Below are 14,356 nucleotides of genomic sequence, written 5' to 3' on the forward strand. Positions count from 1 at the left end.
ATGATGGCAGTAGATCCTGTATCAGAACAGGACCCTGGGTTATCACTGTCTTACATTTGCCAGCCTGACCTCAGGTTAGGATCCAGCACAAATACACAGATAGTGCCCGTCTGTCTGCTCCTTGGAAACAAACCATCATTGGCTCCAAAACTCACTTGTTTTTCATACTACAAGGTGCTTTATGCTACTTCATCGCAGATCAGTTTCCAGAACAATTCCATTTTTTGAATATAAAATACTAGAAAGAAATAGCATTCCTGGAATACTATTAGTACAAGAACATCAGAAATTTGTGGATAATCTGAAGGACCCATTCACAGTTGGTTATCATTAACTAGGTCACACAGCAGCTCAAAGAATGAGGAACTATATTGGCACAAGTACACTTCCACAGCTGAAAAGCAGCTGTGTCACCTCTGACATTTTGTAAACACAAGTAGTTGTTCCTAACATTGCAGTTAATTAGATTTAGGAATATTTTATAATCCCAATCTGTTTAGCATCAATCTGTTTAGCGTCATTAGTCCAGCTGGGGAATGTATGTTTGCATTGAGCCAGTGTCAGTGTGGATCTCATGGAAGTCCCGCTACCCTTTGTTCCCACAGTGGCAATTTTAGGACGACATAACCCTAAGCATATCTTTGTCAAACAGATTCTCTAGATCAAGTCATAGTTATCTTCATCCAGCATTCAGGAATGTATTCTACGTTATGTTTGTCCTATTACATCTCTGTTACCTTTTCTTTTCATAATGTTGTATCTGAATCTGAAGTACTTGGGCATTTTTATTCCCCTGGATCAAGGTTTACATTGCCTGCTCCACTTTCCTTCCCACCCTTCCCCTCCACTTCCTTTACGGTGCAAAGTGTAGATCAACCTAGAAATAGCGTGCCTGGATCTTAGCAGCCCTCATGCCTACGTTCCTTCTTTCAGGGATGAGCCAGCCTGTTTTACAGATCTGACGGTCCCAACTTGTGGACAGGATGATCAGTTGGGCCTATCAGAGAGGGTTTCGGAAATGAATTTATCAGTACCTACAAACCCCTGGGGGGCTCAGGCATGCTGAAACTGCTAGCTTGCCTATACAACAGCATCGCAGGCTTTCTGCAGCCCAAGCTCATACGGCATCCTGGAAGCACATGCTGCCTGTCCTGTAGTCCCCTCTTTCCCACTCTGAAGGCAGAAATGTTTAAAGATGAACCTTGCCTAGTTTATAGCTGGGAGTGTGTATGTATATAGGTAGATACTTACCTTCAACAGTTGGGGAAAAGGTGTTACTGATGAGGGATTTCCCTTCCAGTACTATGTTCTACATCCTCTCCGTCATTCCCATTGTGTCATTGTGTGCACTTGTGTCATTCCCATTGTAACAGTGTGTAAGCACCTCAGTCTTTTTTGCAGGGTTTTTTTTTTTTTCACAACAATCTTATGTAACAAGGCTCAGATCCTTATTCTAACTTTCACTGATCTCAGTTTAATTAAGGTATTAAAATATATTTAGAAAATGTGCCTTAAATGACCTCAAAGGAAGTATATGGCAGAACTGAGTCTCCCAAACCCAAAGTCTACTCCAGACAGCCTAACACTAACTGTTGGCCTAGACTAGCCTTCTTCTATCCTCAGTCATGTGAATAGTCCAGGTGAAGTCTATAGAGAAAGTAAATTTAAGCATGTAGAGGCATTAGATCAGACACCAGAAAAACAGCCCTGTTCCTAGTTCTAGCATTTACCTGCTCTGTGACTTCAAGCAACATTCTTCTATTTCCATGCCTGTTTAATATTTAATGTGTTTTTAACCAAAAAAGTTATTTCTGTAGATGAAAAAGCTTGTATAAGTGCTACATACCATCAATACAATAAAGCAAGCAGTTAAAAATTGAGTTTTAGATAAATATGAAAGAGATGTAAAATCAGCTATGACTTCCAGATATGTCAAAAATAAGGGAGAATATAGTCAAAATTCCAGCATATGTGCTATCTAAAAGATATTTCTGTTTAATTTGTTTCTGAAAACCTAACTGTACTATTTAATTGGATACTTTTATAAAAGATAATAATCTTGAGTATGTTACTTGTCAGAAATATGCATTTCATAATAATGATTTGTACATCAATGAAAGCTGCAATAGAAAATACTGAATCATGTACTTTCAGTAAAACAGAATGAATCCTTAAAGTAATTTGAATTCAATTACTTTTAAAAAATGTTTTATCAAGACAGAATAAAGAAAATCAACTGAACAAAAGAAGACAGTAGTACCACAGTGGTGTCGCCCCTCTTACCAGTGATCACAAGTGGATGTTTATTCTCTGAGGACAGACAGAGAAATTCTAGCCCTCTTTCATTCCCCTTAATTTCTCAGAAGAGGACTCCAGTCATACATATGTCACAGTCTTTGTGAGGCCAGAAATAAATGCCATCAAAGGTGAAACAGTTCATCTCATGGGTTTATTTCTTGTTTTTTCCTGATATTCCAAATATTGCAAGGTGTCTTATCCAACACATGCTACCTGTGACCATTATTACACCATGTCACCAAATAATGCGTATATTGAATCACCATTTTATTCAACATTTTATCCAATGTTTTATTATTAATGTATATTAAATCAATGTTTTATTAATACAAGTATGAAGCCTTCTAACTACCTTCTAACTAACTGTTCTCCTTGTGTCTGATAAACTTCTGAACGTCACTGCTTAATAAAAGCAAGCACTTGTAGCTGCAGAGCATTCTGCTGTGGAATGAAATAAACTGAGGGGAAAAAAGCAGTGATAAAAATTTCACATGTGTATTTCAACTGACTTTTTTGTTTGTTGGACTTGTGGAACAAACTACAGTGACATCATCCTTTGATTCTGGAATTCAAAGTAAAACTCCAATATCAAAGAAAAAAAGAAGGAAATTATTGCTGTTCAGTTATGTACCAGAAAATTACTAATGTTTTAGATGGTAAATAAAAATAAGTCTGTTAACTTCCATTGCAGTTAAACTAACTAAACATTTTTATTTCTCTAGGAACATATAGTAAACATGTAACTTTCATATTCATGGCTAATCTTGTATTGGAATTACTGCTCTGCCACCTGTTAAATATTGATTTTTCTTTGGCACTAAAGATTTTTCTTCCACATAGTTAAGCAAGCACATAAAAGACAGAAATAAAAGTACTTTAATTTTATTGATTGCATGTATGCATGGGTACATTCATGCAAGACCTTTCATTATTTTATACCACATTAAGCTCTTAATTTTTCATGTGAAACCTTATTTTTTCCCTGATCCTATCAAATGTTTCTTTTCTTTCAGATACTGGACTATTCTCAGCCCCCTGATCTCTACAAAGAGTGGGATAGGCTGTGTATCACTTCATTTATGCTGTTTCACGCTGACTGGTACATTTTCAAAGCAGCATAAGAAAGGTAGTATTCTTCCACAAATATTACTATTTTTATATAGGACATTAATACCTATTGCCCCACTATTTTAACAGTTAACTCGTTATATAAAAATATTTTACCATACTTGCTTTTCTTTCTTATTATGCCCAGGAATTTGTTTTTTTCCTCATTAATTCCTAGATGTTTTGCCTTCTCATTTTATGAAAAAGAATGAGTGAATGTGTCACCATATCTAACATCAATGAAAAAAAAAATACTGCAGTATTCATTCTATTCAACTGATGCAAATCATGAGTAGCACAACCATAGTGGCACCTCTTGTGTGCAGTCAGTGTAAAGCCATTAGTGTTCAGAATGACACTTCCTTTGCAGCTTATTTGGCAGAGTATGATGAAGACCTAAGCAATCAAAAAAACTCAGCTATTCTTTAAGTATGTGTAAATGTTATAATTATATTCAATATTGTTTAAATTTTTTAATGTATTTCTTGAGGTATGGGAGGTGGGAGTGTCTATTTTTTTCTTCATCTGCATACTCTTTTCACAAAGTACTGGGGAATGTACAGGAGAAATTCATGCAATTAAATCTTTGTTTTGTTGGCCTGTTTACTTTCTCTGAAAACCAGGTGTTCTTTTCAGCAGCTAGGAAGGTGCAAGTGAGAGACAAGCACAATGAATGAAACTGTGGAGGTGCCAACGGATGGGAATTCTCTCATAAGAGCTGTCTATCAAAGCCGCCTTCGTCTCACCAGACTGTTACTAGAGGGTGGAGCCTACATTAATGAAAGCAATGACAGAGGTGAAACCCCGTTAATGATTGCTTGTAGGACAAAGCATGTGGACTCCCAGAGTGTCAGCAAGGCAAAAATGGTTCAATATCTACTGGAAAACAAAGCGGATCCAAACATACAGGACAAATCTGGAAAGACAGCCTTGATGCATGCTTGCTTAGAAAAAGCAGGCTCTGAAGTGATTTCTCTGCTACTGAAAAGTGGAGCTGACCCAAGCCTACAAGATCACTCTAACTGCTCTGCTCTTGTATATGCAATAAACTCTGAAGACAAAGAGACCCTGAAAGTTCTTCTTAATGCCTGCAGAGAAAGAGGAAAAGAAGTAATCATCATCACCACAGACAAATCTCCATCTGGAAAGCAGACAACTAAACAGTACTTAAATGTGCCTCCTGCTGACTCTGAGGAATGCCGTTTCCCAAGTACTTGCACTTGCCCATCAGAAATAGAACTGAAAACATCTCCATCCCCACTTTCAAGTTCAAATGAAACTAAAAAAGCAATTTTCAGCTTTAAAGAGCTGGATCATCCAAGAAGCACGGACAACTCATCTGAACCAGTTTCACCTACTAGAAAATCCAATTCAACACATATAGGATCCAAGCTGGCACAAGCACAGCGACTACAGTCTGAGCCTTGGATAAAGAGCTCTCCTTCACTGTTTCACCAGAACAAAGTTGCCTCTTTACAAGAACAACTTCAGGATATAACTCCAGAAGAAGAGCTCTCTTTTAAAATCAATGGCCTTGCCCTATCAAAGAGATTTATCACCAGACACCAAAGTATTGACATAAAAGACACTGCTCATTTTTTGAAAACTTTTGATCAAACTGGATCAAGGAAATTATCATATGATGAAATAAATTCTCACACTCTTTATGCTGAAGGGAAACGGAATCCCAGTGGGATTTCTGTGGGTGAGGATTCTGATTTGGGACAAATCAGCTTCATTTCAACCCTGAGAAGTATTATCCAGAAAAGAAATTTAGGAGCAAATCACTACAGCTCTGATTCTCAGTTAACTACTAGTCTGGGTCCTGCAACTGCAGAAGATACTAAGTCAGTGATAGGAAAGAAAAAGATTCTTTCTCCATCTCCCTCTTTGTTATCAAGTTCTAGGGAATTACTAGAGAACATGCCGCCTATTCCCCTGAGCAGAAGAAATCAAACTTTTCTAGAAAGACGGGGTTCAGGAGCCTTATTGTTGGATCATATTGCTCAAACCAGACCAGGTTTCCTTCCACCTTTAAATGTGAATCCTCACCGCCCAATTTCAGATGTTAGTTTCATAAACAGGGTTTCTGGGATGATTTCTTGTGGACAAAAAAACTTGGTAGCAACAGCACCTGCTTTCCCTAAGGAGATTAAAAATCAGAAAATGCTGGTAAGGAGGCAGTCATTACAAACTGAGCAGATCAAGCAACTAGTAAATTTTTAACAGGAGATTAAAGGGTAACAAAATCTTTACAATATGTACTTAGTCACAGTTCTATCTGATTGTAATGATATACATCACCAAAGATAGATCTGTAATATAAGGCTCTTAACTAGCTCTCTACCTTGGAATTAGTTAAATAGCTTAGATACTACATGAAAAGATACGTTCAGTTAATGATGCTGCTTTCTGCAAACTGATGAATATTTATTAAATTGTTTTCATAATGTTTTCAAATTCAACACTGAAATCTTCCCCATGGTGGGCTGAATCTACAAAGGCTAAATCCTTAGGCATTGCAGTTCTCATTTGTACATTGGAACCACCCTACCTCCAAGTTTTCCCCAAATGTGTACTCTTTTTTCCACCCAGAAATGTTGTACAGGTGGAATTTGGGAACTTCAAACATGTGACTGGGATGCTGGACATCAGACAGTAGCTATGGCCAAGTTGTGTGATATCCAGATATCCCAGATACAACCAGGATAATGCCTGCACACAAAAGGTGGGCAGTGGCAACTGAATATAGGCAGCGTCTTCTGGCTTTAGTGGCTTTATTGCATGTAAACTGATGAGCTGCAGTACACACAGTAAATAAAGTTCATGTTACAGGCTCAGTATTACATGCATAACTATGTCCAGGAAATTCCAGATACAAACTAGGAGCCTATTTTAGACTCCTTGCTGCCCACTGGAAATCACAGTGCGATACACAGGACCCTGGATAACTCAAGTTCACTGTACAGGCACATGGCAATGGTCAGGCACTGAGTCAAGAAGCCAGCACACTGAACAGGAAGTCCTGTCTAATCTCTTGATGACAGCTTTGTGCTTCAGTCAACTTCGGATTCTCAAGCTATTCCCTTCCTGGCATTTGCTCATTTAAAAAAAGGTGGGGGGGGGGGTGAGGGAGCAGAGGCTAAACTGGTGTTCATCAGTCAAGCTGATTTGTCCCACTTCATTTGTATAACTAAACTGGGGTTCATTACTTTGTGGTGTGTCCTACAGTTCTCATCTCTGACTGTCAAAACCAGGAGATCTCTGAACCACGCAGGATCTCCTTCTTCCCATTCACATGCCTGGGTTTCTTTTCAAAACAAGATACAGATGGGGGGGTACATCCAGATGTTGTCTTGGCCTGCCATCAGAATGAGAGGACCCTGCACACACAGGCTTGGGATCAAGGAAGAGCTCTGCCCTTCTGCTCTCCTCTGTATCTAAAACCAACAGCTAGGGTACTCACCTGAGAGATGGAAGACCTATCCTCAAAACCCCATTTTGCCTAATATAAACCAGAGGCCTGAACTTCTAAGAGATCAGAAATATACCTTCATCTCCAAGTTACTGCATATTCTTAAGTATCTCTACCCAGAAAGTAATTTACCTTCCCACTTAGTGTTCTGTGGTTCCAAACATCTACCTTGTATTTGTGCACATTCCATAGATGCTTGACGACTGGTATCACATTTAGCATTTTATAAAACAGCTTCTAAAGATTGAGGCATATTTAATGTGGTCTATTTTGCCTTAATTTACAGACATTAATTGTATTGAAATGGTGGCTGTATAACGTGAATTTTTGTATACTGAAACTAGATATTCTTTTCTGAAAATACTCAGTGGGTGCTGTTTGCCTTCTTGCAGCTTCAGTTAAAATTCACTCAGTATGACAATATGTTTCCTAAGAGATAACTGTGACGTTATTTAGTTTTGCCCTTTCTGTAAAATAATTTCAAATAATTATAACTATACTGTTTCTGTAAGTACCTTTTGATGTAAAAATATAAAAATGTCCTATAGTTTACAATATATGCATTTCAAAGAAGAATGCCATCTGGAAAATAAAGGAGCATGATTTACATTCCTACGCAACACAATTCTATATCAAGCGCTGGACTGAAACTACAAGTTTAAATCTTGAAACTAATTTTGCTACATACTATGTAGGTCTGTAGTGACATGACTGCTTGGAGGCAAATTATGTTACCATTGATTTTTTGTCCAGGCTCTCAAAGGTACCTAGAATAAGCAAAGATGCAAATTGTTATCATTAATGTCAAAATTATTTTTTCCCCACAAAATATGGGTCTTGAAAGTCTTCATTTCCTTTGGTCTCCTCCAGTCACAGCTCCACTGAACCTGATATATGACAGCTGAAAAGGCCCACAATGATCTGCACTATGCTTTCTATCGATCACATTTGACTTACTCAGATATAATTGTCACTCTTGTTTAGCTTCTCACCCAGAGTAACCAATTCCTTTTCACAAAATATTGCAGGTACTTGCAAATTGTTTTTGTTTGTTTGTTTGTTTGTTTGTTTTTAAATTAGAGACAGACTATTATTCCATTGAAAGATTCTTGGTCACTTATGGATTGGCTGACAAAACCTAGTTGTGCACATACACAAAAACAAGAAGTGTTTGTTATGTTAAAAAAAAGGTAAGTTTGCACAGTTAGGTATCCAAAAATGAGAAAGTTCTGAAAATAATAGTTATGTACATTTTAACAGCTAGTAACTACCAGTGGAAGGATGGTGAGGCTCATGGAACATTTGGTTCCATTCAGGTTCTAGATGAAGGACTGCCTTTTATTTCAGTAGATGTTGGGTTAGCATCCACATGTACCAGGTAGAAAACAAGAAAGATTACAGTGAAATTTTTTTATGGCAGAGAAATTATATGAAACAACAGAAGGCAATATTATTAACTAAACACAAGTTATTCCATATAAACACTACATAAAGAAACTATACTTTTCAAGTGTTTTCATGATATTTTAAATGGAAACTGCAATTTTATATTCTGTTCATCTCATAATGAAGTTAAATATCTGAAGTTAAAAATATATCTTTAAGGAATATGAATTCTTGTTTAGAAAATATCAACTAAAGACTAGCTATTCTAATTGGTTTATTTCTGAATGTACAAAACCAGATTTCCCGTCTTGATTTTAAAATTAATTATATATATGAGATTACTGCTCCCTCAATAGAAACACTAATTATTTACAAAAAGCTGAGATCACAGGGGAAAATGGCAAATGTCTCACTTGAGAAGTGAAATTCTTCTGTAGTGTTAGAAGTATTTTGTACTTAATTTTGATAAAGAAGTAATGTGAAAATTTGACATTAATACTTACCATTACCTCAATGTTACAAGTGACCTTCAGAGGAAAAACAATTCAGTTTTGTTCTCTTGCTGTTGTTATGTTGCTTAAATAAAAGTTCATTTTTTTCCCCATTGAGGGAGTATGGAAATAGACACATCCTCTTATTCATCACTTAGGAGATGCTGAACCACTACCAAAGGTACGTGCTTGTAAGTGTTTCTCAGGCTTTCTCTATAAAGGAAAATCAGAATACTTAATTTGATTTAATCCAATATAGCTAAACTAGTACAAACCCTTATGTGTGAGTGATACTCTTCCAGTAAAGTAGGTTATTTTGGTTCTGGGAGATAGATAGATTTCTTTTGTCTTTGAAGTCTTAATCCTACTTGTTCTCCAGCTATGAATAAGGGTTTTTTAAGCAAAGAAAGAGAAGCAAGACCTGAATCTAGTGTTAAATTTCCCCAAGAGCTTGAAAGGTTTAAAAACAACAAAAGGCCTCTCAGGTGTTCTTTATACATCTTGATAAAGAAAAACATCACAAGCTGAATTTTTTTCCTTGCTAGTTTTCCTTTTAAGAGCCATGGTTTCCCATCTTGAGAGAACAGTCTGGCCTAGGTCTCTGTGTTAATTCATATATTCCTGTTAAAACTGTGAGAAGTTACATAGTTTAAAAATAGTTTTCCAGGGAGGTTGCTATCCAAGTGGTCAGCTATGATCTCAATTATCATTCATATTAGAATAGTATTTAAAATATGCTGCTGTTTTTATTAACTGCATGATGACAACACTATAGCTGTCAAACACAGTCTCAGTCACTGTAGGCGAGATCTCAGGATGGAGTAAAGTATCAGTGCTTCAGTGACTACAACTGAACTAAATTAGAATCTGATTCAGCAAACATTTGTGCATATGCTTAACTTCAAGGATGAGAATTACTCCTATTCAAATCACTTGGATCACTAATGTGATCAAAATTAAACATACCCATGTCTGAAACACTGGAAACGTTGCCTTGAGTCAGAACTTGCCCAGTAAATTCTTTGTCAAATTCAGTGACGCCAACTATACTAACTTTGAAACCAATTTACGTAACTGAGTACAAGTGCCTGTATCAACAGCAATATTTGGTTTAAAAATATCTCACATGGATTGCTTGGTGGCCTGGGTACATGCAAACATGTTTTTATATATTTTGACATAGCCATATATAATCATGCATTTTAGAAGAAAGCAAGATATTTATACTTGATGATAGATTTATCCTAGGAAGCAGTATCTCTTGGAAAAAAACTACTTAGGGAGCTGTGGTGAATAATGAGTGAGAGAGCTGAGGAGTGACACCATCTGAAACGTCTACTATATGGCTAAGGAGATGAAGAGAGATATACCAGATAGCAGGAGAGGAGTTAGACACTACCTGAGGCTAGCTCTGGAATCCATACATCAAGACAGATGTTGATAAACTGGAAATGCTATAGGAATTGCTGTGAGAATTAGAAACCAAATTTTATAGGGAAAAAATAGTGAAACTCATCCAATTACCAAAGATTAATGTTATAAATCTTTACACAGTCTTATTTTTAACTATTTAAAATGGAAGTAACATTTCTGTGAGTAAGCATGCTTGTCAAGATAAGTTACATCTTTCAGTAAAATACACCACTTAAGAGATTTTTGATTTTGAATCTGTGTGATAGATTTTTGCAGATCATAGAAGAGTTTAAAAAGGTGAAAATATTTTATCTTTCGTGTTTACTTTCTCTGCAACATGTTGTGGAACCATACAATGAAATTATTCTGCTAGACAAATAGTGGTAGCCTCACAAAAACAGTGATCATCTAAAAACAGGCACTCAACTACTATATTTGATATTTTGGTTTAAGAAGTATGATAGTTAGTTACTGCATAAAAATGCTGTAAAGAAGCAGTGTTTAAGGATATATACTGTGTTCAAAGTATAGTTTGCAAAATATCCTGCCCTGCACTTTTTTTGTTTGTTTATGCTATAAGGTGAAAGAGGCATTTGAAGGCGTTATTTTTCCTTTTACAGTCATGAAAAAGACTGTAGCACTTGCAAAAGAATATTACCATAAATTGATGTAGCTACAAAAGAAAACTATTAAACTAAAACAGTCATTAAATAAATGTATTTTTTTCCTCATCAGTCTTTGATGAGACCTTCATCTTTCTGCATCTGTTAAGCAGTACAGCTAATTATTTTTCCAACCAAAACCAGGTATTTATGTTCAAGGGGATTCTTAAATTAGTAAACCATTACTCCATCAGTTTACTATTCTGTTCATGTAACAAGAGCATGGTTCCTACAGAAAGGTTAATTTTAGTCACAAATAACCATCCTACAAAAACATACTGTAAGTACGAGGGGGACAAGCTTTTTTAACCTTCAAGTTGAAGCGCAGAGTTAGAGGGAAGAATGCCTTTTGTACAGTATTTCCCAAGCAAGCACTTTCTTCTTAAAGTTTAAATATCTACAGGTTCTCCAAAACCTTCAGAGAGATTAGTTTTTATACGGATATATCTTAAGAAAACTGAGGTTTTCTTTGCAGGGTGAAGGAGATAAAATGCCAATTTTTATGACATTACTCAGATAAAATATCCAGCTAATAATCCTTTTGAAAAGATAATAGGCCTTGTACTCTTTTACACAAGCTAACCATGTTTTAAGACAGGAATATTCTGCAAAATTCCTGTTCTTCAGAGAAGGATACCCATTAGCTGATACAGGCGTCTCCTTGGCAGTTGATGTTATAGCTGGTTTAAAGAAAGCACAAATCTCTTAGGAATGTCCTTGGTTTTAACATTTCATGTATTTAAAAATGCAATTAAAACATAAGCATGCCTCTTTGTACAGAATCAGCAACAGAACCTGAGGACTTTGATTAGGGACCTAGTCACTCTGTTGATAGAAGCAGTTAAGTTACTTTGTGCACATCCTTTAAGTTCACGAATTCCTTGTAAATATCTCTTAAAACTCAACAAAGTTTGCAATAACTGAACTACAGGCATTACAAAAGAATTACTTAACACTAATTTTGCATCCATATTAATCCTCTACAGTAGTGTCTACTATGTAGCAGATAAAATGTGTCATTGGATCATGAAAAAAAATTAGGCCAAGGAACCTCTTGCTCAAAGCAGGGCTTACTTCAAAGCTCAATCCTATTGCTCATCTGCTCACCTGGAGTACTAAACACAACACAACGTTCAATCAGTGAGTACTGTAACAAACAGAAACGGAGGATAAATTTAGACAGTTTTTAATTCATCTAAACTGGGATTTGGAAAGACAAGGTGTTAACACTTCAGCACTTAAGAAATTACCACAGGATTCTGAACATCTACATGAAGTCAAAACCACTATTTTAAATTTAATCATAAAGATGGCATCTCCTGTAATGCAGGTCTCTGTCTAGCATCACATTTTACGTCCAGTAATAATTCAGAGATTGTGTCCCAGGTAGGAAAAAAGTGAATTTATGTTCAGCTGGCATTAAGCACTGCTTAAAAACATGCTAAGATCTTAGAATGAACAACGAAGATACTAAAAAAAAAATTGTGTACAGTCCAGGTTATTCCCAAATTTCTGAAAGCCAGGTATATTAGCATGCTGATGGAATGTAATTAACTCTTCTATTCCTTTCCCAAAGCTATTAGCTAGCAATTTTGAATGTATTTACAAGCTGCCACAGATGGCATGAGTTATAACCTTCCCTCTGAAAAGTTGGTCCATTTTAAAACATACACTTGATCTGTACATACATTTTAAAAACACAATAGCTAGAACATCTTTTTAAAACACATTTTAGTTCTGCTTAGACAGATTGCCATTGAGATTACAAATTTGCATATGCATTTTTTTTTATGTTAGAGCAATGAGAGGAATGGCAATTAGGCAGTGAAAGCATCGGCTTTAATGACAGAAGAGTCACTGAAAAATTAAAGGGAACAAAGCCAGAATATAAGGACATTAAAAACAAATCATTGACCAAAAATTCAGATGTTCAAAATTCAGAAGATGACAGAGTACAGTACTTTGAATTTTACTGGAAGCACAATAAAAATAATTCTTTATCATGGGTTTTAATGAATAAGCTCTCCAGTCTAAGATGTTGTTATCCCCAGCTGTCTATTACACCCTTCCGCCAGAAGTTACTGCTCCTGTAGCAAAGCTGGCAGGAGGGAACACATGGGCCTTCCACTCTAGTGCGATTCTGGCACCTGAAATGGAGTGACTGCAGTGTGAAGTGAGTAGCTTCCTCAAAGGTGGTACTAAAAGGGTATTACAGTAATGCAATAACTACAGTAGGCTACAGCAAAAAGACAACTCAGAAATAACAGCAGCTAGAAGAACATAGCACCATCTTACCCCACTTACAGACATATGCCAAAATTCATCTGTTAAAGCCCCAGGAGGGAAGCAGCAATTGAAAGACTGATTTAAGACCTTGACTTGGATTTTATGTAGCAGCCCGTGCTTTTGGCTATAGGTCAGTCAAAGATTTGTAGGTAAAACTCTTACTAAATGTAACAAGTTAATATATAGAGGATCAGGGATCAGGGAATAATATTGCATAAGAAAGATATTCCTGCAACAAAAAATGAACAAACTAAAGTGAGGAAAAAAAGTCTATAGACTTCAAAACAAAACAAAAAATAACAATAATAATAGCTTTTAAATTAAATTTTCAATACTTACTAAAAACATTTTGTATTATGGTACAAAAAAATTCTAATTAACATGGAGCTTAGAAAAAGATGTTTCTTAAAAAAAAAAAAAAAAAAAAGTGTGTCCAAGCACTGGTCTTTTTGTTATATTAATAGCTTTACTGACCCCCTTGAAAAGAAAAACTCTCTGAAAATTGAAGAAATTTTAACTAAATTGATAGAATTCTTTAAAGAACCCTGACATTTAAGGAAGTCCTCCCCTTAATATCGGATATGCTGTTGGATGCAATTCATATTACTCTAATAGTCTCTTCCCAGAGCCTATTCTTTCTTTCAAAAACAAAACAAAACAAAAACCAGCCCAAACATTTTGAATTCCATAATATAGTATTTTTTATAATTCTGCTTAAAGAAAGGACCAGGCCATTTCATCACCAAGTTATTAAATGTCTTATAAAACTACCTGCCTAATTCATCATCTCTAGTCTTTTCAATCACGACTGACAGAAATTCCTGAAGGTAGGTTTTAGAAGTGAAGGTTTATGTAAATCCAATTCTGCACAAGGGGAACTGAAAGGTTCAAATACAGCTTCCTGGGGCTGGTGCACAGTCACTACTGATATGAAAAAGATAACATGCACCACATGCTGGAATCAAATTCTTTAGTCTCCAAACAGAGTGCAATAAAAATCACAAGTGAATGCTGTACAGTGCTTGGGCTCAGTAACACGAAATAGGGTTTAATGGAAAGTGCAGAAATACACATGTAGTAACATTAGCAAAGGGTCTCATCACAGATAGCTGGATGATAAATAAAACATAGAAGGTTTCAATTTAGCATGAAGAAAAAGACTGCTTTTTACACTCGGAGAAGACCGAAACAGAAAAATTCTTCAGATAAATGCTGAAGATGAGCAGAACTATTAAAAA

At 36.0% G+C, this 14,356-nt stretch overlaps 1 protein-coding gene across 1 annotated transcript; it reads left to right on the forward strand.

Moving 5' to 3' along the window:
- Positions 1-2,376: 2,376 nt before the first annotated feature.
- On the forward strand, positions 2,377-6,245 carry ANKRD34B (ankyrin repeat domain 34B). Its single transcript, XM_013953987.2, has 2 exons — positions 2,377-3,424; positions 4,029-6,245. Exon 2 carries the CDS (start codon positions 4,075-4,077, stop codon positions 5,629-5,631), a length of 1,557 nt encoding a protein of 518 aa, XP_013809441.2. The 5' UTR covers positions 2,377-3,424; positions 4,029-4,074; the 3' UTR covers positions 5,632-6,245.
- The last annotated feature ends 8,111 nt before the right edge of the window (positions 6,246-14,356 follow it).

The sequence above is a fragment of the Apteryx mantelli genome, chromosome Z (assembly GCF_036417845.1).
Source record: "Apteryx mantelli isolate bAptMan1 chromosome Z, bAptMan1.hap1, whole genome shotgun sequence".
Classification (NCBI taxonomy): Eukaryota; Metazoa; Chordata; class Aves; order Apterygiformes; family Apterygidae; genus Apteryx; species Apteryx mantelli.

Coding starts and splice junctions, on each gene's coding strand:
- ANKRD34B (XM_013953987.2), top strand. CDS start 4,075: ATGAATGAAACTGTGGAGGTGCCAACGGATGGGAATTCTCTCATAAGA.